At 40.6% G+C, this 26466-nt stretch overlaps 2 protein-coding genes across 26 annotated transcripts in view; one reads left to right on the forward strand and one right to left on the reverse strand.

Moving 5' to 3' along the window:
• Positions 1–117: 117 nt before the first annotated feature.
• On the reverse strand, positions 118–6713 carry MSTN (myostatin). The gene is made up of 3 exons (XM_068686525.1): positions 6209–6713; positions 3706–4079; positions 118–1492 (listed from the first exon to the last, which is right to left on the reverse strand). The coding sequence occupies exons 1-3, from the start codon at positions 6579–6581 to the stop codon at positions 1112–1114; spliced, it is 1128 nt and encodes a 375-aa protein (XP_068542626.1). The 5' UTR covers positions 6582–6713; the 3' UTR covers positions 118–1111.
• The window catches only part of C6H2orf88 (chromosome 6 C2orf88 homolog), a 29428-nt gene continuing 9385 nt past the window's right edge, over positions 6424–26466 (forward strand). For 11 of the 25 annotated variants that reach the window (XR_011097837.1, XR_011097835.1, XR_011097838.1 and 8 more), the window contains exons 1-10: positions 6430–6548; positions 9173–9231; positions 10949–11083; positions 11703–11841; positions 12352–12471; positions 13603–13688; positions 15394–15566; positions 22751–22937; positions 23016–23189; positions 24612–24700. Coding sequence is in view for 4 of the 25 variants with exons in the window: in XM_068686526.1 (XP_068542627.1) it covers positions 6541–6548; positions 9173–9231; positions 10949–11083; positions 11703–11841; positions 12352–12358 (348 nt within the window). In the remaining 21 variants the exon portion in view is untranslated. Of the gene's footprint in view, positions 6549–7897; positions 8046–9172; positions 9232–10948; positions 11084–11702; positions 11842–12351; positions 12472–13602; positions 13689–15393; positions 15567–18190; positions 19407–22750; positions 22938–23015; positions 23190–24611; positions 24705–24745; positions 26266–26466 lie in introns of those variants that run through there. The other 14 variants (XR_011097833.1, XR_011097840.1, XR_011097842.1 and 11 more) reach the window with 11 other exon arrangements.

A 26466-nucleotide genomic window follows, 5' to 3' on the forward strand; every position in this document is an offset into this window, starting at 1 on the left:
TTATTAGTGTTAAAAACCAGGAAATTATATTAGGAAGAGAATATTGGTTTTTGTTTATTAAACTAAAGTACAGGTTAACATCATTCTTTTCTTGTGATGAACATATACCAACAGTGATTAAAAAATAAACATTTATTTACAAAATATTGATGCATACATATTACACAAGTCAGTTATATCAAAGTGGTTTTTTTTAACAATATCTGTAGCAACCAACTATTTGCATTGGTTTATCATAGTGCAAACGGTAATGTTGCAAAGGCAGATTATGCTGTGGGATTATGGTTTGAAAGTTAGACTTCTCTGCTGCCTTTTGTTTTACTACGTCTAGAAAACTATTCACCTTCATTTAAAAAATAGCTATTTCTTGCGAATGTTGAATAGTGTACCTGAGGATAGGGCAAATTCGTTATTACTCTAAATTCTTTCACTTAGATAACTATCTCTCTATTTACTCAGCCTGCTTACGTAGCACCATTGCCATTGATTACTATCATACTAATGAAAAAAAAGGAATGGAAACACGCTAAATACACTATACCATCCCTAATTTCAGGATTTGTCCATTTACGTGGAATTTCATCTGTTGCATTTCACAATTCTGCACTATATATTCAAGTGTTTAAGGATGATTCTGGTGGTATTGTGGAGTGGTGTATATGTTACCGGTATATATTTTTCTGTAAATGCAATAGCGAGTGAAGCTGTGAAGAAATGGATTTAAAAGCCTGCTCCTTCTGGTTGCAGATGAGGAGGAGCTGGCTTCTGATTACAAACATATGTTGAAACCTGCGTATGGATTTGTGTCTGAATGACTGAATATTGATTCCCTCAAAATGTAAGAAACTCATTGGTTGAATCCGGTGATTTTGATTGTCGGTTTTCTTTTCCCACTGGTTGACAACCAGTCATTAGGCAACTCTAGTGTCTTTTAGTTCGCGTTCTGCAGCTTGTGTTGCTCTAAATCTGGCCCGCATGGTAGGCTAGCATACAGCATATGATGTCGGCAATGCCTAGCGCACGTAACTTCACAGTTTCAAAGGTGGGTGAGGGGATATAACTTTTTTTGGTAGCTTCCACAATTTCTGAAGTGGTGGATCTCACGACGGTCTCATGAGCAGCCGCAACGATCTACAACCATGGCTGGTATCTTTCCGTATATTATTTGTTCTTTTCCATTGAAATACAACATATTTATGGGGGACATCTTGGTGGGCGTGCAGCAGGGGCCTGCCGAGCCTCTAGGATTCGCTTGGTGTACAAGATGAGTGTGCGGGTATTTCTGTAGAAATACAAATTCGCATTCTCCAGAGCAGTAATTGGCTTTGTATCTTTTAGGGGCGATAATCCAGTCCCATCCAAAAGCTTCAAAATCCACGGTCAGTGGGTAGCGACAACATCGGGATTCTGTCGAGTGCTCATCGCAGTCAAGGCCAAAATCTCTGCGGGATCGTTTCGGTGTGTCTGTAACTCTGACCTCTAAAAATGGATTCTGTGAGAAGAGGAAAAGGAACCGGAAGCATTAATGAGGTAGGTGCAGGTAATTGGAGTCAAAACATACACACAGTTCTCTCTGACACAAACCTATCAAATCAGTATTCTCAAATAACATTTACAAACATATTTGAAGTTCTGCCCTTCAGAGAACTTTATCCTCCTACAAGTCTCTGATAAATTTGATCCCTTCTCAAGGGTTATTCCTCCTCTTTCTGCTGAGGACATGCATTTCCCTGCTGCTTCTCTACAAAGCACTTTAATTTCTGAGTGTTTCTTCCTGAAATCACCATCATCTTTGTGCTAGCATCATTTCTTATTAACTGCTAAGAGAAAGTTGCAGAAATTTTGAGGATGCTGGGTTTATAGTTTAGGTGTTGTTTTCCTTAACGCTGTAACAAGAGTTGCTTTTTTTTTTGCTTTTTTTTTTCTTTTTCATTTTCTATAGAAGAATTCCCAAAAGGAAAATAAATAAAAAATATTTACAGGGCAGAATCCAAGCAGTATTGGTCTCCTTTTTGTGAATCCTTCTGAAATTCTCTCCATTAAAATAGTATTCGGTTCAGGTTTTCTGGATATCAACAAAGACTCCTCCTCCAGACCAAGGAGGACAGGAAATGTCTCCATTATTGCCGTCTTGCTGGAATGATTGAAGTGGTGGTAGAAATGAATGTTTCACCTGCTAATACAGGTTACTTCTACTTCACTGCTTTTACTCAGCCAGAGGGCTGGATTTGCTGTCCTGAATTTGGAGGGGCAGCTAATATTTTGACTCCTGAAAGAGCCTTGTGGCCAGGAATGTACTTTTGGCAGATCTCTGAGCCACGTGCTTCCTACTGAAGGTGTCTTTGCGCAGTCCTTAACTGAGAATAGAAAGAAATTGCAAGCTTTGCAATCACGAGTTTGAAATAGTTCCCCTGCTCCACGTTGATTTCAGCACAGTGTTGTCCAGCTGCTGGAGAAGCTCCTCCCAAAGGTAAATGATATGAGGAGGGGCTTGGTGGAGAGCAGCATCCCAGTACAGAGAGCTGCCAGAGAGGAGGTGAAGGAAAAAGAAGACAACTTTCCTCTCCCATTACCTGCAGTGCATCTGACCCCAGGTTGCTTTTACAGCAGTTTGTTTTTACAGCTGATGATAACCCTGAGAAAACCAAGGGTTATCCACACGTGTGAAAACACCTTGGTACATATTTGAATGGGTGGAGACATTCTTTATCATGATACCCAGCAAGCAGATGAGAGCCACATCCGTAATGAATCTGTGATTGGGATACCACATTGTTTTTACTCTAGGTTCTGTTAATTGCATTGCACTGCTATGAAGTTAAACATAACATAGCTACCTAAACAGACTGATCTTCTCTGTAGCAGTGAAAGCAAAATAATGCTCCTGGTACTTTACTCAAAAGCAGAAACGTTTTGGTTGTGATTGTTTTAGCTATTGCAATAGGTTCAGGAATTTTGTCAGGTTGTAGATGATGAGTGATTTGGGGAAACAGCAGGGAAAATGTTGTAGTTTAGCTGGTACGCTTCAGATTTAATTCATTCATCCATACTTAAAGAGAGAAATTATATAGTTATTTAATGCTCTTTCCCATCATTGTGACCCATTTATTGTATCAAGTAGAATTTATCTATTCAAACATTTCTAATAAGAGGAATGATGCATTCTATCATACGTACAACATTTAAAATTATGACATCTGTTGTCACCTTCATAAATACAGATAATTCATCTTGTCATTAAAAGAAAATACATGCATACAGAATAGGGAGAAACAGGGTTTGAATGCAAAATCTTTTCAGCAGTATCTGAGGCAAAATTCCCATCAATGAAATAATCAAATGACTCTGTCTTTTACCTTTATGCAAAGTCACTTCTCATTAAGCAGTGTTTGCTCTCAAATTTGAACACTGTTACTATGATAGTACCATCCATTGGTACGTACCAAAACATTTTCCAGTTGATGCCTCTCAACATCTCCCTGAGGTAATGCAGTTCACTTCAATTTTTCAAATAGGGAAATGGAGGCACAGGAGTGATACATGATTTTTGCCATGATCAGAGAGCAAAGAGCGAAAGAATTGGGCATACAGAGCCTTTTTCTTCCATTCCCTAAACAACGTTTCCATTTTATCCTTAAAACACAAGTTAAATGCTTTCCAATAAAATGCAAGATATTTAAACGGGATTTTTCTAAATAAACTTACCAATCCATCTTCACCTGGTCCTGGGAAAGTTACAGCAAGATCTCGTCCATTCTCATCAAAAGCTTTTATTTCGATGCCTAAATTGGATTCAGGCTGTTTGAGCCAATTTTGCAACACTGTCTTCACATCAATACTCTGCCAAATACCAGTGCCTGGGTTCATGTCAAGTTTCAAAGATCGAATTCCAGTATATCTTGTACCGTCTTTCATGGGCTTAATAAGTCTCAGGATCTGCACAAACACTGTTGTAGGTTTTTGGACTTGCCTCAAGTATATCCACAATTGTGCCTTTACTACTTTGTTATATTGTATTTTAGAGCTAAACTTAAAGAAGCAACATTTTGGTTTTCCCTCCATTTGTACAAGAAAATCAGCTATAAATGAATGGAAAGAATAGATTACTGAACAGGGAACAAAAAGAAATATGCATATATAAACCCAATTTTTTTTTCCAGACCATGTAGGATGTCTTACAATATTCTACAAACAGCATCAGTAACAAGTGGATGTAACATCATTCATTTTCTGTGCTTTACGCTCTACGGCAAATTTAATCATTTTGCTGTCACCTAAAAGTAGCATCATGTGACAAGGAATCACCGACTGTTTTGTAAATAGGCTAAAAGGAGATTTGGCTAACCCTTTCCTGTGTAACTCTAGCTGGTCCCTTGCACTCTGTAGACTAAGCAGAGTGAAGGATGTGCACAGGCTGAAGTTCAGGAGTGATGGGCAACTGTGAGAAGAAGGGCGCTGTAGAGAAACTCTGTGGTCCTCCGTTATCTCTAGGATCTGACCAGTTGTACCAGCACCGTGGGCTCACCCCTACAGCTGCAGAAAAGCTCCTTTCCCAGATAAAAGTGAGCAGGGGATAGGGCACAGCCTATGCCACTTCACAGGGACTGCTACCAGCTCATTTCTGCTCTTCATCTCCGGAGGAGCTCCATAAAACATGCACAATAGCAACTTCGCATCAGCTGAGTCAACACTTACATCACCTTTAGGTATTTTTAATGTACTAGATAACCTTAGTGTGCCGTGCATCATACAAACAGAAGTAGCTGTGCACAAACTACCTGAAAGCTTCCTTTTCTTTTGCTGAGTGGAAACAATAATAATTTAAAGTATTAATGTAAAGATTTGTTTCCATTTGAACAATATTATAGGAAAGTCACACGCAGTGTGACTTTTTTTTGCAGCATTCCTCCTTCCTGTAGCCTACGATGCAGCTGTTCTACCTAGTCATGACAGTGTCTTGCCATGCCAGCATAAAATGGGTAAAATGAATTTTAAATGGTGCAGGGTTTTGACACTCATAAATCTCATCACTTAAGACACCTGTATCTTTAGTGGATTTTAAATAGTTCAAAGGCTTTTATAAAAAATAGGAAATTAACTCAGATCAGTGAAGCATAATGACTTTTCTTCAGTCATTGTAATTACGTAGTGGTTTAATTAAAATAGTTCCCAAATATATAGCAGGCTAGAATAAAACTGCTGGCAGACCTCAGTTTTGCATTAAGGCTGCACTAATATGTTGCTATTACGTACACATATTATTAAAGTTAAAAAATGTTACAGATAAAGTTAATTTTTCACCCATGTGTGCATTTTTAGCTGGCTACAGCAGCTGATTTTATTCTAGTATGTGTATTGTAATGATATCTGTAACTGCTAACATGCCTAATATGTCCTGTCATCTTTTTCCTTTTTGACATCATATTCATAAGTGTTATTTTAAAAAACAGCTGCCATAGCCAAATACTTTAGCTGATGAAGAACATAAGATACTATAGTATTAGCTGTGCAAAAGATACTTGATAGGAGCCGTAGCAGATGTTTAGCACTCAGAAGATAACTTAGAATCTGCTCATTCAGTAAATGCCTTCATTCTTCCTTGGCACGACTACTGGAGCTGATTGCTATAACGTGGACATTTTAACATTTAAATCGGTTACACACATATTTGCTTTAAATATATAGTTTTAACTCGGAGGTGGGTGGTGCTAGCTTATGGGATCAGCAAAGAAGCAAGAATTTAACTCTATACTTGCACTTGTGGGTCTCGTTCTCTAAGCTGTATTTCTGCTCATTTCTGTTGCTCTTTAAAGCACTGGCTAGTGAAAGCTCACGCAGAAAAATATAGCTATCTTGTTACCTGCACTTGCACTTTCTGTTTGCAATAGGAAATGCCCTGAATGCTGCAAATAACGGAGCCAACTGAACTGCAGATCTCTCCTTGCTTTCTAAGGCAATTGGCAAATTGTAAGTGCGACAGGGCACGCACGTTATAAGGAGCCGAATAAATGAACAGTAAAACAAAGGCTCGCAACAAGGTCATTTGAACCTGACTCAAATCCTTTAGAAATACACTCTCCTCCCTCCCTCCGGCAGACTCCAGCCAGCAGCCTGTTGGGAGAGCCTGAGCAGGAGTTGTGTGGCTCTACAGCACGGAGACAACTCTCTCGGAGGAGCGGTGCGAGACGAAAGCAGCAGGGTTACTTACACTCTGTAGGCATTGTGATAATCGTTTCAGTTGTGGCATGATAGTCATCGTCTTCCAAAGAGCCATCGCTACTGTCGTCTCTCTGGACGTCATATTGATCAATCAGTTCCTGTAGTGGAGGAGCTTTGGGTAAAAGTTGCTTAATAACATCCCTGCTAATGTTAGGAGCTTGTTCCAGGCGCAGTTTGCTGAGGATTTGAATTTTTATGGCTTCTATTCTGGAAGATTTTGTATTCTGTCTCCACGTACAAGCATTGCACAGTCCATCTTTTTCAGCGTTCTCTGTGGGCTGACTGCCGTCATCAAGAGCCACCGGATCAACTGAAATCAGCATGAACAGGTAAATATAAACATAGATTGCTAGCTTTTGCATGATCTCACATTCAGTGCAGCTTTTTTCCCTTTTTTTTTCCTTCCCCTTTCCCTTTTTCTTTTAGTACTAAACAGATCCGTGAAAGCAAATGCAATCTGAGAGACAGCTTGCCACACTGGTGTACCTTATATATTCCAAGGGGGCTTTTATACTCCAACTTTGATTAGGCTCATGTCGTCAAAACCAACGATTGGTTGTTGTCCCAACAATGAATCTAGCTGTCAGAGGTTAAAGCCCTGTCGATCACAAGTCACTAGACAGCATTTAGTTACAGCCAAGGGTGAACTGATTTATCTGGTGGCTTCATAGAGGATATGTCTTCACATACGGAAAGGATATATTTCCAAGTACTATGGGCAGCAGAACTGGAAGACAGCACTATCATTCTTAAATATATACAAGACCGTATGCTTGCAGTATGAATCAAGGCAGAGCTCTCTCTAAAGTTGCTTTAAGCTTCTATCATTATTTTGACTCGCACTATTTAAAAGAAAATCTCGAGGAACTGCTGTTAGGCAGGAAAAATATTTGTAAATACATTGCAAACATTACAAATCTATGTTGTTCAACAGCTAAAATATATTAAGCAGTCGATATTTCAGAAAACTTTAATAGGTTTTCCTGAAAGGTACTAGCTAAGCAGTAATACAGATTTTGAGCATATATGACTGTAAGTAAGTGCATATTTGTCTGTTTGTCCCATTAGTATATATCAAAATCCTTTACTGAAGTGTGTGAACACTTATTATGTAAAATGAGTTTGCCTGGTCAGCAAAATCCTGGGCAGTAAATTACATATTGAGAGACCTAAACATTTAAATCCCTACTGGGACTATATCTTCTTTTTCCATATCCTCTTTTAATTCAGTTCAAAATATCTCTATATTTTGCCAACTTAAGTGATACTGTGCTTTCTTTTGCTTTCTGCTCAAACATTTGTAAGTTCTCTATATCCTGCTTATATATTTAAAATTAGTTTTAATATGCTTTCTGCACGAGATACATCTAGACATTATTATATACTTACAGGTAATGGCTTATAAAAGCTTATAGCTATACAGTTTGCATTTGACATGCTGCTAGCAGAATCTCTGGGATTTATACTTATTTGGGGAGGTGGGGTTACAGCTCAGCACAGTCTGTATGTTAAAGCAAACACAAATCCTGGTATGCCATGCAATATGCCAGAGTTTGCCTATCTGAGTTAGGACTGAATTGTCAGCTTCTCACTGATTTTCTCTTCTTTTTCCATTGTGAGTACACCATAAAATGTGGCAATCAGGTTTTTATTTATTTATTTTCATATATTCCTGTAGGAAACATTTTGGTGCATGGAAAGATACGGGACAAAACATTCAAAGCTTTTTCCTGCCTGGTCATTTCTGTTATCTTGTATCACCTTTGCAGGGCATGCAAATAGAGTACATTGCTCTAATACTCAGCTCATGACCAGTGACGTAAGCCATGAGTATTCAATTGAAATTGATTGTCCTATTCTGGTGTAAAAGTGATGCAAGCAATAAATGCAGCGTGCTCACACGTTCCAGGCCTATGGCTTTAGGGTCTAACCCTGATATTCTCATTCCAACCAAACTCATATGTAGAGCAAACATTTTGACTACTTACATGTATATCCTGAGCATTTGTTTTCACACAAGATACTCATGCAACTGCTTTCAACATATGGTAACGTAAGTGGGCTCATGGTTCACTGGAACTAGCAGTCAGGGCAGAGCTGAGTTTGCACCAGAGACTTGCTGCCATGTCCACAATGTATTATTTTAAACAAACTCTTTGTATTCTTGTAATTTAAAGAGGCTAATACATTACAAGTACTGGAAATGTGTCTTTTTGGATGGTTCATAGGATGATTCCTATTTATAATCTTGAAAAGCATTATCCAGGTGGAAAGCTCAATATGTACCAGATTTCATACTATACACAGCTCTAAAAAGAATTATGACCATCAGGAAACAGGTAGAAATAATGATGCAGTCTTTAATTACCAGTTATTTATTAAATGCTCAGGCAGACTGTGGCTGGAAGCCACCCATTGTGCTGAAGAGGGGACAAGAGACGTGGCTGGTGAAGTGCCTCCAGCACCATAACTCCTCTGCATGCTCTCTGCAGCAGCTCGCCTGGTGTGGTACCTGGCCTGCTGCTTCTCCTTCAAGGTCCTCCCACTCTGACTGTGGCTTGCCATGAAAGAATTTCAGATATTTTTTCAAAAAAAATCTTCTGCCATGATTGTGTTAACCTGCAATCAGATCAGTGGAGACAGAGGGAACACCTACCAAAGACAAAAAAAGGTGCCTCAGAACTCACTGGCAGCTGCACAACCAAAAGAAATATTTTTCCAGTACTACCCTCATAAAATGCACTGCGTATCAATGTACTCTGAATGCCTCCAGGTTGTTAGAATAGCTTTCTCTTCATCTTTTGTTGTTGCTTTTTCTTTTCTATGCGAATGCAAGAATTTTGAGGAGAGCTTGAACTGTTGCATTTGGTCAGGAGCTATTGAAGAATTTGATTGCTTTAATAGTGCAATATGCAAATTGGTTTTCTTTCTGACTTTCCTTGTGGTGTTTTAGGAAAATGATGACTGCAGAAGCAGGTGACAGAGGTGAGGAAAGTAAGCAAAAGGTGAAAAGTAAGTAACCAGATAAAAGTTTTAAAAAAAAATATTTTGCAAAAAATAAATTAAAAAATAACGGGCACATTGACATCAGCAAAAACAAAGAAGAGTTAAAAATGAAATGCACTTCTTACTGAACGCTATGGCATTTTAATATTATCTTTGGGATTTGTGTCATTCTACCCGCCGTGCCTGCCAATAGCGAACAGTATTCCCAGTCCTGACTATTCAAAGAGCATGACTCAGGCCCCCAAAATCAGGCAATATAAGAATGCGATTCTTTCAAAAGAAAAAGAGGCACACCTCTGTCTACCTGTTAGCTTCTCCTTGGCTTTCTCCCTCCCACCAGCAACATTTGGACTTGCTGGAAAGCCTAAAGAAAATCTAAAACATAATCAAACCCAAATTTGACCGCTACAGAGGTTTCAAATACACTGTGTTACTGTGAGTTTAATGGAAAAACAGCAACTGTGCAAAGGAGATTACTAATGCCCTCCCTAAGGGAAAGGCAAGCAGAGCCCAACCATTACCCATCCTTTTTGGCAGCCTTTAATTAGCCAATCAGCATGTGCTTATTAGTCATTAGTCAGCATGCTGATAGCTCTGGACCATCTACAGTGTGTCAGCTCTTGCCTGGCCAGCAACCCAGAAAAAAATAGATAGGAAGTGGGATGGGATTTGAGCTTGTTTTGGGGGTGGACTAACTGGATATGGAAGGGAACCAGGACATTTCTGAGAAAAAGGAGAGTTACAGGAGTGTGAAGGAGCTGCGCTCATGGCAAGGAAGGAGAGGGATGTAAGTTATAACCACGCCAGAAATCCGGCATCTTCATCCTGTTGTAGGCTAGCTTCTCAAACATTCCCTTACGGTCTGGAGGACCAGAAATTCTCTGCTCTTTTTGCTGTAGGTTAAGTTGAACTGGTTCCCATAACTGACTCACTGCAGGAGGTAGTACCTGAAGAAAAGATCGGGTGTTGTGAAAGTCACCATAAATTAGTGCAGACGCTGATTTTTATGTCCTACTTCAGAAGCAGTCATCTTCCTTTCCTAATCTGAAACAAGTGTTATAAGAAAGCTCCTGAGCATCTGGGTAAGATACCCATTCAGTCACCCCATCTCACTTTTGTCAGCACAAAACCAAATTTCTAGAATAGAATACTGAAAGAAATAGAAAAATCCATTTTAAATATTTTGGACTAGATTCACTCCTCACTTATTTGCAACGAGCTGGGCATAATACTTAGGAACTAATTTTGGTTAGAACGGTTACATCTAAATAGAAAAATTTAGACATATAATGAAATGCAATGTAGTTACCATGTTTTAAGTGCTTAATTATGAGCCCAGCTGTCTTGTCTTGCCAGGTGCTTGCTCTCAGCCAACTGAATTGCAAGAATAAAATGTATTGGTTTGAATCTCAGGAGTATGTCTGTGAAGCACCTAGCAGGAACTATCACATCACAAAAAAATTATGAAAACATCATGGCAATTGCATTATGTAAATTAAAGCTGCAGCTACTACAAGGCAATTGTACCTGCAGTTCTTATTGAACTTATTACCAAGTATGAAATCTGTAACTAGTATGAATTCTTGTGCTGTAACAAATGTTCTCCAATAGTTTGTTCTTCTCTATATTTTTTCCTACAAGAGTGGTCATGTATAACTGTCTAAACATAGTGCTCTATCACCTACTGGAAGGCAATTTTATTTCTTCTGGGTTATTTTCCCAGGAAAACCAAGATGTTCGTGGATTTGGGATGTTAAGGAGTCTCCCCTCAACATGCACTTGGGCTGTGCCTGCAGTTTGAGTACCAGGGCAAACCTGGCAGGTGATTGCCTCACCTCAGGAGCTATGGGAGACAGTGGTGAGTCTACTTGCTTGGGACTTTCCCACCAGCTATGGTGTGTAAACATGCAAAGGATATAATGGGAGAAACAGGTAAAACAGGTGGCAAACGGGTGCTGTGGCAATTTCAGCCTTGGATGCATCTCTCGGCTTGCCCAAGAGATGCTGGGGTCGTGGGGTCTCCTTCAGCTTGTGGCTGACAGCTTGCACTTCCCAGCCCCTTCCTGACCGCAGCTTTTGTGCTGCGAGGCACAATTTTACATGTGTACTGGGCCAAAAGATCCCCGTGGTGTTTTTCTCTCCCACATATTCCAGTGCTCATTAATTGTCATTGCTCCAGAACCGACCAGATACACTAATGGAAAAGCACTTTACAAGCAGATAGGGAAAATTATTCCTGTTAGGCTTATTAAAAACATTTAAGGGAGGATACAATTTTAGTAAACGATGCCAGCTTTTCTGAGCTCTTTTGTATTCAGGATTTTATTCTGCAGCTTTCATTATGACATCTAATTACCGATCTTATAAGAAGTCGTATAATAGGACCCTGTTAAACACCTGTTTAATTCTAAAGGCTCTGTCCTTGTTACAGAATGCTGTCTTTTCTTTAGTCTTGTATCTTTTATGCTTCTGCCCAGAATTCCTGCATTCTTCTTCAATGTCTGTTAGAATAGCTGAAGAAAAACAGCCCCAAGTCACAGGAGGAAAGGAGCATGATCCCCAGAGCCAGGCATGTGGCTTGCCCCTTCGTTGTCCACAGCGTTTTTCGAAACTCAGGTCAGCCGGGTGCACACCTGTAACAGGGAGACCATCACCTCCCTGAATTGAGGACAAGCACAAAATCCTCACAGACCTCAGGGGGTGGCGGTGGGTTTATTGCTGTTGCCCTCAGAGGCTGTGTAGCCAAGAACCATTCCCGTGGGCTGTTTGGTTTGGAGCCCTGCCTTTTCAGCCTCTCCACCACTGCTGGGAAATGTGAAATTCGCCCAAGGAGTTGTTGCTGGACGTGGCTAAGTGGCATTTCTGCATTTGCACAATGAAAGCACATGAAATACCGAAGCACCTCGTTTTGGTAGCAGCAGAGCTTGCACGTCCCCCTGGGCGCAATGCCTGCACGGGGCTTTTTTGCCCGTCGGACCCTGCTTTGCTGTGCGCCGCCTGGCCCCTGCTGGGCTCTTGGGGAACGGCACCCGCTGGGGCATGGGGGAAGTCGGGGGGATGCTACAGCTCTGAAGGCTCCTTCTTTATTTTTTTTTTTTTCATTCTTTTTTTCTTTTTTTTTCCTAGTGCATGACAGGTTGAGATGTCTTTGCTTTGGTCCCGCTCCGTGGTCTTGACTCTACTGAGGGCAGAAATGGGCAGGAGGGGGGCAGCCTGCAAAACCTGCCCCCTGCTTGGCTGTGCATGGTAAGTAAACTCGTAGCGATGTAGCATATACAGGGGTAAGAACGGCTTGTCTTCTGCTTCTGTTTTTTCTGAGCAGAGGAGCTGGCTTTGAAGTAAAGTCTTGTAAAACTAGAATTTGGGACAGTGAATTTGTACACGTGCATCAAATTCCAGTGGTTAAAACAAAACCATTTTTCTGCAGTGGCAAGCCTGGCATATCATTCCAGCAGTGTGTAGCTGTGGTGGCGATATGTTCTCTGAGCTCTTTTTGGGGTGGGACATAAGGAGTCATGCTGTAATACCTCCAGTAATAATGTAGTGCAATAATTTCACAATTAAATAGACATTCAAAATGTACAGTAGTGTTCTGCCCTTGTTGCTAGCACATGTACCAGCATCATATTTGCATGGTGCCTCAATTTCTGCAGGCACTACACAGGTGTTTGTCAGAGATTTTCATTTGTAGTATTTAGATCCATGTTTAAATACTGTAAATGTAAATAATTGAAAAGTAAAAATAACTCAGGAAGTCATAAGACTTTGCTTGTAGAATACTTTAAATACTGTCTGTTGTGTAAGAAGAAGAAATACAGCTTTTGCTCTCTCCTTTTTTTTCCAGATATTTTCTTGTTTGTTGTTTGCTTCCTGTTGATGTATTAAAGATGTTTCTTATTTATGAGCTCCATTGTGAAGCTTCACATAAGAGCATCAACTTAAGGATAAGAGTCTACACTGGCTAAAGCATTAGCTTTACTGCCCTTTCCTCTTGGGAATTGTCTCTGGCTCCTTTAGCAGACACTTCTAATTCTTCATAAACTAGAGGCTGCTACTTTAAAAATTTATGTGTTTTTTCTTTGGACTCAACAAGCTCTTCTATCCCATCAAGCCACTAACTGGCAGCACCAACCGACTCATTGATGAGAAATAAGGGTAAACCACAAAGAAATTGACTGGGGTTTGTTTGTTTGTTGCTTTTCACCTTTATCAGCAATAGACCTTCAAAACACCTCTGCAGTTACACAAAAACACTTAGGAGTTATATAGAAGTGGAATAGTTAATGGAAAAAATATTTATAGGATATCCAGATTAATAAATACAGAGTTGTTTGTATGCTACTTTGTGATAAGTACAAAAAGCTTGTTTTATGCCAGGTGAACTTTGTACCGGGATATTTGGAGTACATAAATCTGAGGAACTGCAAGCAAGTAGTTCATGACTGTTCCTGAAGTTTTAACAAGTAAGAAAAGTCTTGATGCATGCAAAAGCTTGTGATCGATTAAAAAATTAGCCTAACCAAACCTTTAAGGCTTTGTAGCGCATATTGATTGAAATAGATGGATGATAAAATTAGTAATGCAATGCAAACAGGAAATAAGATTGATTGTATCAAATTAGTGTGTTACACCTTCTACAAATCATCCCAGTGGCTTAACGAGATCGCAAGGCATTTTGACACCTCGTCCAATGCCTTTAGATCAAAGGAAAGTGAATTAATAGCTATTGACTGGAATTGTACAGTTGGCTGCTTCACCAGTTCTAAAGTTTGGCTGATGTAATCTAATGATTTATATCAATACCTCTGAGAAAGCAGCGTGGTTAATTTCAGTATCCCAGTGATAACTTGGTAGAGAAAAATCACTTCATTAGATTCTAAATTGCATTAAAAATATTATTTTTGTATTTGTGTAGCTATGGGGGGGAGGGTGTACACACATGTATACAATATTGGGTTTAATTAGATATTGAGCCAAAAGAGCAGGTTCTGTGTTCAAAAGCTTGCTCATTTTTTCTTACTGTGCTGGTTGGCTTAATAAAAGAGATTAGCTAGGAAACCACTAATACCACTAATAATGCCTTGAATTCTCTTACACATCAAATGGTGTGCATTTCTTAAAAGAAAAAAGAAAAAGTCTACCAAAATGATAAGAAGAAACTACTTATTCCTCTTTTACAGAGGAATTATTTTGTACTTAAAAATACTAAATATTTAGTGACAGGCTTATCTTCTTGCACTTGGGGCCAAGATTTGTATCAGCTGATATCACTACAAATTAATAGGCTAGTCTATTCATCAGTGAAGTTAACAGTTAATTATCTGACCATTACTATATAGGGCTAAATTTAGACTTCATTTGCAGGTATTCATCACTACTGAAGAGTAATAAAAAAGGGAAAACTGATAGATGATTTTGTAGCCTCTATTTTGGGTCACGTGGAACAGATCCAACCATTGAGCAATGTATGTTCCGCTCGTGTAACACCTTGGAAAAGCTCTACCAAGCAAAGCTCTACCTTGGAAAGCTCTACCAAGCAAATAAGATGCTCTTTGTTTCAACAATCTCTTTGAATGGCCTCAAACTGCGTTAGCCCAGAGTGGTACAGCTCATTGCACTGCACGTATCAGCTCATGGGACTTCTTTATGACACCAGTAATTTTATTATGATTTCCTGAAGAGAATCTAATCAAAAAGTATTTTTCACTCTAATGGTATCCGTAGCTTGTGGATATCACCATGTTCAGTAATTTCTAGGCATGATATGTTCTTTTCAATTAGATTTTAAAGGATTAAAGTCCTGAAATACTCTTATTGTTTACATTTTGAGTAGTTTCAGAGAGGGTATTTCCTGCAAACCATCTGACTTTCTAAGCTGACCCATTGAATCCAGTTGTCAGCTTAGAGTTGCTCTTTGAGAACCAGTGTTAATACGCATGGTTTCTGCAAGAAGTCCTTCTTTTTTTCCAAAGGAACATCTACCAAGCATGGGAGTGGCACGCTTCTCCCAGCTGCAGATTGCAGCAGTGGTAAATGAATATTTATCAGCCCTCCATCGACACAGGGCTGAACATGAAGTGTTTTGTTTAAATCTGAATTTGGGGTAGGTCAGATTTTGTTTCAGAATGTTGCCTTGGGGTAACTTTTTTCACCTTCTTTCTTCCACAGAATTACAAAAATAGTAACAGAGGCAGTAGAAGGGCAAGGAACTGGAGGAAGCCTGCCCAAATGGACCACCACTGCCTTGTTTCAATCAGTGCTGAATTACTGAGTAGTCATGACTAACATGTGATTCACACTGACAGGAAGACCTGCTCACAGCTGGCAGAGTTTTCGTTGGGGTAAGTGCACGTTCTCGATTCATCAGAAAAGCATTCAGGTCAGTTTTTGAGGCATGGCTAAAGAACTGACCCATTTTTATCCTATCTACACTGGTTCATTTGTATCCTACAGCAAGTTTGCCTGAGCAGTAAGTTGAAGTATCAGCTGCGGTTTGCATCTAGATAATCTGTTCACACATTTCAGTAGCAGCAGCCTTTATAAAATAGGGTGGCTTTGTGGTTTTTTTGTTGGTTAATTGGTTGATTTGCTGGTTTGTTCTTGGCCTTTTTTTTTTTAAACTTGTTTTGCTATTCTACACATGGTCTGAGGAAGAGACCAGGGAATCCAAATAGAACATGAATATCATTAATAGGTAGAAATCAATAGAAAACCTGATGGACCTCAGTACAATTATCCTGAGTGTCAGAGTAGTCATATGCCTCCAGTTGTGGTGTTTTTTGATTTTTTATTTTTATAATAATTCAAACAAGCCTGGTAAACTTGCAAAATCTGGTGAGGCTTTGAAATTAGAGATGACATCTATGTATCTAACATGTAACAAAAATCATTGAGTCTTTTGTAGAATTATTTTTCTTTACTAAAATCATGAACACTTAAAAAATTGTATAATTCTCAAGAAATGTCCATAAGCATGCAAAATAATCTGCCATTTCACAGGTCTCCGCTTTGATTTCTGCTAAGGCTTGTCTTTATCTTGAAGTCATGAGATAAGACATCCCTTCCAAACCTTATCTTGCATGTTACAGTGTGTGTTCTGAATTCAGTATAAAGGTAGCATCTCCTGTGGTCTAGTTAGGTATTATATAAAGAAACTTCTTATTGTTATTTACTTCTTCTTTTCCTTTTCATTATAGGGTCTGTTGTGCTTTTCTATGGGAAATAGTAAACAGCAATTTCTTATCTGCCTGCTCTGTTCTGTGCACAATTTTAGGTTTCTGTTCTTTCTTTTCTAATAGCTCCATTTCTTCAATATTAGGCTGTTCCGGCTCTGTGCTATTTTTTCCCCTTCTCTCTGTTTTCTCTATGAGGGGGTTGTTAGTTTTAGGATGGAATAATCAACGCTATCTTAAAAGTGGCTACAGTACTTCAGGCATGTCAGTGTATTGATAATACATCTGTAGATTAACTATAGTTGTCTTTTATTTACTCATTCTGCATACCAGTATTTGAAAGTTTCCAAAAACACCCGCATGTTGAACAGACATTTTAATTGAGCTATTCAGTCCTATTGTCCTTTATATATTAAATATATATAAAATAAACATAAAATCCTGTAAGCTTTGCAAGCAATTTAGTTCTTCCTTCTGACTGACTGCATGTTCAATAATCTCAGCTGAATTATTTGTTCTATAAATCTGTCTGTCTGGGAAGTAGAGTGAAGATATCAGTCATGTCCAGTTTGAGCATGGTCAAATAAATGTCATGAGAACTGCTTTGGGTGCTTCTGGCTTTTTCCATGAGATGAAAGTGTCTTGTATCTAAAAAGAAATTTACACAGATTAAATTTGCCTGAACAATATATTGGAATATTAAGTTACATGTATGTATTTGTGTATATATCTCTATATATAGATATATATGATAGTTTTAAGCACTGTTCTACTTCAAATACTGCAGTTTCATTGGTGAAATAATTACAACAGATCGTAATTCTGTTGGTGACATCCCTTAAGTGTAATTTAACAGTGAACAAGGACCCCAAAATTCTCAAAGGTAAGATCGTATCACATAGACTTTTATTTTCTATTTTAGAAAACCTTTCATTACAAGGTAAAATTTGAAAAAGATGATGATATTTTTACTGCTATGCAGTGGTTTTCATACTTAATGTTACCTATAAAATTACCTGCTGTATAGTGAAGATTTCAAGAACTAAGAATTATTTTTTTTTTCCCATTTGCTATATGCATGAGCATAGGAGCAGCAGAACATGAAGAAAAAGAGGAAAAAAAGGTTTCACAGCTCAAACAGGCTTTGCTCACTTGACTGACACTCAGAGTTGACTTTACAAAGTGACTGAGAATCTTTGAAGGGTCTTCTCATGACTCTTGTAGCATTGAGTCTTCGGGGGTGGGGGAAACGGATACTATTTGTAGTGACTTGTGTTAAGTTCATCAACATGCCCCTGTAAACATTTCTAACACCGTTTGTGAAATCCATAGACAGGAAAAAGAAAGGGGAAAAAAAAAAGGCAAAATCTTATAACTAGTTTTCTGCTACAGAGAATAAAAAAGCTGTACCAATATCCAAAGGGACACCAACAACGTTTGTAAAATTCTTTATTCATGCCTATAATACCAACAGAGTCAAATGCAGAGAATGTATATCGCTTTCTTTCAAAGACCAGAGTGATGATATGAAATTTAAAGAATGATGAAGATTCAAAGAACAGTTACAGTGCTGCTTGAAGAAACCAAACCTTGTGTGCAATTCCACTCTCGATCAAGCACACACACGAAACCTTAAGTAAATACTAATAAAATATTGCAGAATATCACTAAAGGCTACAAATTCCAAAGGCAGTCTGATCTACATGCATTAAAATGATTTATTAGATCATATGGACTTCCAAAGGCTGTGGATCTAACCCTAATAGACTGTGCTTCTTGATTTCAAATTCCAGTGGCCTTTGCCCTTTTGCATCAACCAGGAGCTTCTCCCAAAAATAATTTCCTGAATGTAAATGCCCGGCTGCAGTGGCTGTTACTTGGTGCATATCGTTCAAAGAACTGAACCTTTAATTAGTTAAGAACACACAAAACTTGCAACTTCTCACAATAATGAAGTAAGTCTTCCATATTTTGTTATAAGTTTCAGTTGGAAATAATTAACATGGCTCACAGGCTACTCGTGTAAGATGACAGAAGAGATTCTTGCTCCCTCTCCTGAGAGGGCTAACGTTTCCAAATTGTTTCTGAACAAGCATCTTTCCAAGAAGCTGTTTCTCATTCTTTACTCACCTTAAGAAAAAGGTGAGGAACACCATCCTCTTAACTGTGTCATTATCTGAACATCAAGCAAATATCACAACAGGATGATGTGATAGCTGTGTGTGGTAGCCATGGAATAATGTATTGTATTCGCTGTTACAAGTCATTGATTTATTGTCACTCTGGGTATGTTTGGAATAGATTGCTTGAATAATAAGTGTGCAGCAAGTCTTGGAAGTAAATTTAACAACCCATCTGCATTAAATAATATTTGTATTTGTAGCAGATTTCTATCTAGTGTATTTTAAATCAATTCTGTCAAAAGACTATGGAAAATACATACAAAACGCTTTATTAATTAAAGTCATGATAATAGTTAATTGAGTAGCAAGTTGTTTACAACTGTAAATATGTTGTAGTTGCCTGGGATGTTTCTTTCAGCATAGAGAAAGACGACTGGCAACACTCAGAGGTTTGGCATTGGACACTAAGGGTATTTGGTTAAAGGATCTTCAAACTTGCGTCTTGTCTCTACCGATGTCAATGAGAATTTTGTCACTTACTTACGCAAGTGTGAAGTCATCTTTTTCTAATGTGAAGTCTTGGCTCAAGGGGTAATTATGTTAAACTGAAGGGCCAGTTTTCTGATTCTGGCCTCCAGATTGCGTGTGACCTTGCACAAATCAGTTTAGTACTTCCCATCCAGCAGCAGTAGGAGTACTAATGGTTAAGTAGCCTTTACTATTTCACAGAATCATAGAATCATTAAGGTTTGAAAAGACCTCCAAGATCATCTAGTCCAACCATCCAAACTTGTACCAATGAAAGCAGCCACCTGCCTGCCCAGCTGCTGGGCATGCCTGCACCATGCAAAGCAACCCTGTACTGGGACACTGGAGCCAACTTCGGGTGAGCTGACGTGGATGAGTCCCTGCTGTCAGTGCAACACAGAGCCATGCAGCACAACAGCAGGGCTGCTAAAGGATGTGTTATAATCTCGTCAGCCTGGTGCTGTACCTCAGCTCGTTCGATCAAAGCTCTCTGTGCAGTACTCCAGTGCATGCCCAGGTTAAGCCTACAGGGTTTGCAAACTATCCCTCCCGTTCCCTTTCATTGTCCCTCCTTTCCCCACCATTACATTTTCTTTCTAATTTTCCACTCAGAAGATAGTTAAGAGAACAAAAGTTACGATGTGCTAAGATGCTGCGATGATGAGACCTCTGCAAGCCTGTAAGGAGCTAGGTAAAAGGAGGCAAGCGGCAGAGGTTACAGAAATGAAGTTATTTAATTGCTGATATTACGTGGTGCTGTTCGTAGATGAGACAGATAAAAATATTCAATATTCTTGTTCGGCTGAAACTGTTCATTCCAGTTCATCCCCTCTGATTGAGAAGAAATGAGCCTTGAAATAATGTGTCTGTCTGTCTGTACTATTGACGCCTGCTGAAAAGAATTTGTCAGACCATGTGTTTGTGGGCTCTTGGCTGAGCTACCGGAATGACTCCTCTCGTTCACTAAATGCGGGCTTGTTTTGGTGCTGAGTGACATAAGTTTTGCTGTGGAAGTCACATCCAGTGGCTTGGCCTCTGATCACAGAGTCAGGATTTGACTAACTTTTTCCAGCTAGTGAGATGCTGTGCAGTATCTTGAACTTTGAACTACGTGGGATGAACAATGTTTAATTCAGACATCAAAGAACAGACTTCTTTGCAAAGGAGTCTTTCCAAAGGAGAACTGAAAGTTATTCCAGTTAATAGGAGTTAATTTGCAATATTAAGCTGTGGGGTCATTGGCAGACCACCCAGGACAGGATAGTCTTGCTGGATGTTTTGTGATCCCTCTGTCTCTCGGTGGTTGTTTTACCTTTCCAACTACTTTATCAAATGGGTAAAGCTAACCATGTAACACTGTGCCAAAACAAAGTGCAAGACGGCTCTTAGGTCTGAGATACTAGATCATAGTAGGTTATTTGTGTACACAACTATATGTACACGTGTTTCCTTGTTCAGACTTGAGACTCCATCCCATACTGATGCAAATGTCTGATACTTCTTGATGGATGTGCCTGAGCCCTGGACTAACACAGCAGCCCTTACCTGATCACAAGCTTTATGCATTGTTTAGACTCATGCATCTTACCCAATTAAATATTTTCAGTCTTTTCAGTCGTTAAACTTTTAGAAATGTTCTTATCAAAACATCTAAAAAAAAAAAAGCAGTCAAAGCCTCTGTATAGCAAGCTTGTGCTGTCTGAGTCTGTCTTCCAGCTAAAATATTCTTTCCACTGCTGTATTTGAGGTAGGAGTGGATATCTGGAATTAAAATTAAGTGGAAATTAGGCAGACTGAGACTTAAAAGCAGAACAGTAGGCCATAACCTTAAAAAAGGCTCCTGAGCCATGCACTCATGCTCTGGTGAATCTCTTAGTAAAGAGTAAGCATTATACAGACCATCCGTAACTACCCTGTATTTCAGCTGGAGTGTTCTGTGGTGCTCACAATTCCCTCAAGACAGATTTTTCCCCCAGGAGAAATTACTTGTACCATGTTAAAGGTTATTCTTTCCTCCAGAAACCAAAGTTAGATCAAGGCAGAGTTAGAGGTATCATGGCCTATGTATACTGTGAATTAAGTCATTTTTTATTTTTTTCTTTGCCATGTGGTTATAGGTAATATTTCTAGTTATAACAAAAAAATAATCATTTATTTCACCCCCCATTTTTTTTCTTGCCATTTAATCTGTTTAAATTTCAGTGTGTACAAGAGTTCTGATTTTAAAATTATGCAATTGAAAACCTCTTGATATGTGGTGGAAAAGATATCAAATATTGGACAGTAGCCTTAGATATGACAAGATAATTAAATAATCAGGGTATTGGATAATATCTGCAGATGACAAAATGTTTATTATGTACGGCAATCATGAGGACAGTTCTTTGTCAGTAAATTAAACTCTTCTGAAAATGATTTTCTCGTTTTAGTGACAGCTGAAGACATTTTGTGGCTTTATAAAGGAACGTGTTTGACATTTGTGCAGCAAAAGGTGCTGTTGGTGTATGAGAGAAGAGCACACAGGACTTGATCTCAGCCAACAAGGCAATCTAAGAAAATGAAACCGTCTTCTGCAGCAGCAGCTCTGATCCAGTCCCCCATAAACCTCCCCCAGGGCCGCGTATCCTCAGCACTCTCCTCCTTCAGTCCTCGGTCTTTGCCCTAATGCAGCCTCTCAGGCAGTCTATACCCCAGCTTCTTTTCAAGCTGTTCTTCTTCTGGCTCATTTCCTATTTGAAAATCCCCTCAGGAGGCAATTCTCCTGCCCGCCTCATTAGCGCACTGCTGGGTTCAGACTGCGCCGTAAGTTCGGGGCCCTTTGGATGTCACCCCCTGGGCGTGCTGGGCAGGCAGGTGAGCGGCGCATGAAGTGGAGGACATCCTTTATGTGAGGGGGCTGCACGCCTGTCAGCAGCTTGTCCTTATGGCTGAACTTCTCCGGGTTTAGGAACTGATCTTCCAGGCAAGGGTTGGGTTTTTGCAATTTTCTATTTCCTGTTTTATCGTAATCTCTTTTGTATTGGAAACCTTAGGACTGATGTTTACTTTGGAGAAGGGAGTGTTATGGGGCGATTGGGTCCTTACATTGCTGGTATTTCTCTGTGTTATTTCCATTTCTGTGGCAATTTATTTATGGCTACTGCTTTGCCTGCTGTTGTCCTCAGGGCTCTCAGTTTTGGGCACATCGGTGGCCATGTTACCTAGCAAAAAAGCAAAATCACGTTAAATATTATCACAAAAGGAGAATTCTCTGTTTAAAAAGAAGATGGCGTTGTCTGCAGCCTCGCGTCACGAGGAGGCCTTGCGTGACACATCGCAGCGCACATCCCAACCTTTGAGTTTATTTTAGAAGACATCTAAATTTAAAAGATTTACCATTTTCTGTCTGCCCAGCTTCTCAGCTGACTGTAATTCTGGTGTGTGGATTTTCAGTCACAAATCTCTTTTGATCCTCTTTGCAATATTCTAATGCCTCATGCTTGGTTAATCTCCTTGCTGTGCTGCAGGCCTGTGCCGTGTTTGCAGTGTCCTCCAGTGCTTTGAGGGAATTTTCATTTCACTGCTTTTAGAATTTGAGCAAACAAGAAAGAAAAGAAGGCTTGCATGTAAATTAAGAGTATTTCTCCGCCTGCTCTACTGCCTTATTCACAAAAACGTAAATAATATTTGGTATTTGCTGTCTTCCTGTGTTATGTTTTCTAGCACTGGGCACAGGGTAAGGACAGTCTGCGTTCGCAGGGAGGTTTGTGTCTCCAAACCACGCCTGAGCAGTGAGGCAGGAGGAAGGCTGGAGCCACGTGTCCACGCTGCATCTCGTGGACAGCTGATGTTCAGGCTCAGGCCTTCCACCAACATCATCTCCAGCTTCAGACACAGACAGAAGCAAAAGGTAATGCTGCCCTTCCCCCCAGGCTCCTGGAAGTTTTTATTACTGCTGTTTCAGTTTTCCTTCATGATGAATGTGTAGGGATGCTCTGGTGATCGAGCGCTTGGCTGCTACATGCGCCACAGCAAGAGTCAACATTCGGAGAAGTTTCTTGAAAACAGAAAAATCCTTGTCGCTGCCGTGCCACCAAGATGAAGCCGCTGTTTGCCATTCCCTGGGGAGCACAGTTTACTCCTCTGTTAGCACAAAAACCAGGTAAGGGCTTGCCACCAATGACTCCTCACTGACTGAAATGGTCATCTTCCCTCCGTGGGAAGAAATTCCACTGTTAACGAAGCATTATCTCAAATGACAATTAATACTCAGAAGTATTTCTGTAACATTTCTTGGCTTCCGCTGAATGCCAGCACAGTTCCCGCCTGTGAAAAGCCCCAAGAGCATTCGGAAAGCATTATTTTTTTTCAGTATAATTGTCTTTGAGTTTTAGAACAACCTGAGAGAATCCAGTATGGTGAAACTGCTTGGCATGAGTCACAAGATACTTGCAAAACAGTCTGGAATTTTCAGTAATTTGTTGTTTTCCTTTCTCTTGAAAGCATTTTTTCTCTTAGTTATGCTTCTGGAGCATATGGTGCATATAAAATGAGGTTCTACATTACAAAAGTATCTCAACCCACCAAGCACTTTTATCTGGCGTGACTAATAATCCAACTGTCAATGAATCCCTGACTTTCTCTTACAGATTTAATGTCCTATATGTAATAAACTGCTTGGCATCAACCTTTTGTCCTAAAGTCTTCTTCCTTAGGCCAGACTCCGGCCCTGCTTTTATCTCATCATATATAAGCCATGTATTGTAACAGTGCTACAAAAGACAGAACCTAAACCAGACAGCTATGCTTTTCAGTTCTGAATATGCACTGTCTTACCAATGCTAGTGGTAAAACTGCTAAGCGATGGCAGAAGCTGGGAGATGTATAAAAATGATGGAGAATGGATGAGGTTTATTTCAATCAGGCATCAGGTTTCCGACTGGGAAGCAGAAGTAAGGAAAGCAATTTCAGGGTTTATATTGCAGAAAGCAGAGGACAAAAGCTTCCTCTTTCCCACTTAATGTTTTTTTTTTGAAACTTTGTCATCCCTATTCCCCAAAAAACACCAACATATTTTCTTACTGTGGGCTTTTGAACAGTATTTCAATGAGACGTGGTATGATATAATTTCTTCAAAATATTACAGGTTTTCTTAAACAACCAATACCCATTTTGTGAATTAAGTTTTGTTTTTTTAAAGATTCCTAAGATTGTTCTAGACAGACTTCCCAGACTTTCTATTACTTTCTAGATTACCTGTGGAAGCAGAAGTACCTAACATCTATTACATTCAATTGACTAAAAAACTGTGCTGTATAGAAACATAATTTGGTTTATAACCCCTCTTCTGGTTTCTTCAGTTTTTATTGCTGACAATTGTTTTCTCCCATATTAGCACCTATATTTAATACCCACACCTTGTATCTCATTTGGTGAGGGCACACCACCTTTATAGTTTAACATACTGTTGGAATTAACTTCTTAGCATGTTTATAAGTATCTAGACAAGTTCTAAGTAAATAATGTTGTTTCTTCACAGAAAAGTTTGCAAACGTGGTGATGTAAATAGTTCCAAATGTTTTAGCACAGGTGTTCCTGCTGGTGACTGGATAAGATTATGAATCACTGCAGCTCAGCCCTGAGCCTCAAAGACACCGATGCCTATGTGGAAGTGTGAGTACATACGTAACACTGAACACATGCTTCAAGTTCTACTGCTGTCTGGGGTGTTTCACCCATTTTTTGGAAAAGAACAGGTCTTTCCCCAGGTATTTCACCACAGTCGCAGTGAAGACTGATGGTAAGTCAGCTATGCTCATGCAGGGCTGAGGATTCATTATAATGTACATGAAGCTCAGTGAACACACTGCTGCCTTGTGCTGTTCTCATTTCAGCTATACCAGTATGCGCATGTTAAGTAACAACAAAAAAGAAGCATCAAATTTGTAGCAGTGGGTTATGTATTATGTTTTTAATGTTAGAGGTATCTTCATGCAGGAAAGCACAATTAGGGTTTACATTTATATTCGTTATTCAAAGTTTAAAACTGTTGAACCATATTTGAGAGCAGGAGGATGGGACGTTCCAAAAATAATCCTGATCTAGAAATCAATGTTGTGCCCTAAGGTTTGGAGCAAATGTGCAATTGCCACTGTTATGTACTTTTGGTAGTAATAGGGTTGAAAACTAGGGCAGCACATTTCTGTGGCCTGTGCTCAGGCTTGCTCCGATCACACTTGTTCCTACTTTTAATCAATGTGGTTGCAATACTTGAAAGTGTTTTAAGAAATACTAGTTTTAAGAAAGGGCTTTGGTAAATCACAGTTGTATGCAGAACGTAAAAGCAATGCATAATATAAAAGAGACTCAGGAAAAAGAAAAATCTATAGCTGGGACATTTTTCCATCAACAAAGTTCTAATTAAAATAGCCTCCTTTTAACTATGCACGCTACAGAGCATATTATTGCTCTCTCCAGCTCCCGGAAAGGAAGGTGTGGGGAGCTGGGGTCGGCCTCTGCTCACAGGTAACTGGTGACAGGAGCAGAGGGAATGGCCTCAGGTTGTGCCAGGGGAGGGTCAGGTTGGGAATTTGGAGAAAATTCCCCTCAGAAAGAGCAGTCAGGCACTGGGGACGGGTTGCCCAGGGGGGTGGTGGCGTCACCATGCTGGGGGTGTTGAAGGAGAGGTTGGATGTGGTGCTCGGGGACATGGTTTGGTGGTGACAGTGGCAGTAGGGGGTGGTTGGAGCAGATCCTGGCGGTGTCTGCCCACCTCCGTGACTCCCTGACGCCGGGCGGGCTGTGGCGCTGAAGCAGCCCCACTTCACATTTGGTGAGGCGGGTTTGGTTCTCGCACCGTGTCCCCCACCTCAGCACAGGGCCATGCCGGGTGGAGCCGTGCCCCTTGCTGGTGAGCCGGAGCCTTTGGCTGACGAGAACTTCGCCACGGAGCCCTTCAGCACCCCACGGCCCCTTCAAACCCCCCCTCCGCGTCACCCCGCGGGGCCGGGGCTCTCCTCGGCGGCTCCCCGCGACCCTCAGGGCCGGGCGGGGACCCGGAGACACCCGAGAGGGCCCCGGGGACACCATGGGGCTGCCGGGGACGCTGAGGGGGGAGCGGCCGCTCGCAGCCCGCCCGTGTGAGGCGGAGCCGCCCCCGCCCCCGCTCCCGCCCGCCGCCGGCTGCAGGCGGGGCCCGGCGCCGCCCCGCGCCCGCAGGAGAAGCCCCGCAGCCGCCGGTACGTGTGGGGGGACCGGGGGGGCAGGGGGGGACACGGGGCTGGGAGCCCCCGGCACGGCTCTGGGTGGGGCGGGTGAATGAGAAGGGGCCCCCCCCGGCCCGGGCTGGAGGCTGAGCCCGGGCAGGAGCGGGCTCCCGAGGTCCTGGCTGAGCCCAAGGCGAGCAGCCGGGGTCTGGGCACTGCCCCCAGGGAGCCCCG

This window comes from Anas acuta, chromosome 6 (genome assembly GCF_963932015.1).
Source record: "Anas acuta chromosome 6, bAnaAcu1.1, whole genome shotgun sequence".
NCBI lineage: Eukaryota > Metazoa > Chordata > Aves > Anseriformes > Anatidae > Anas > Anas acuta.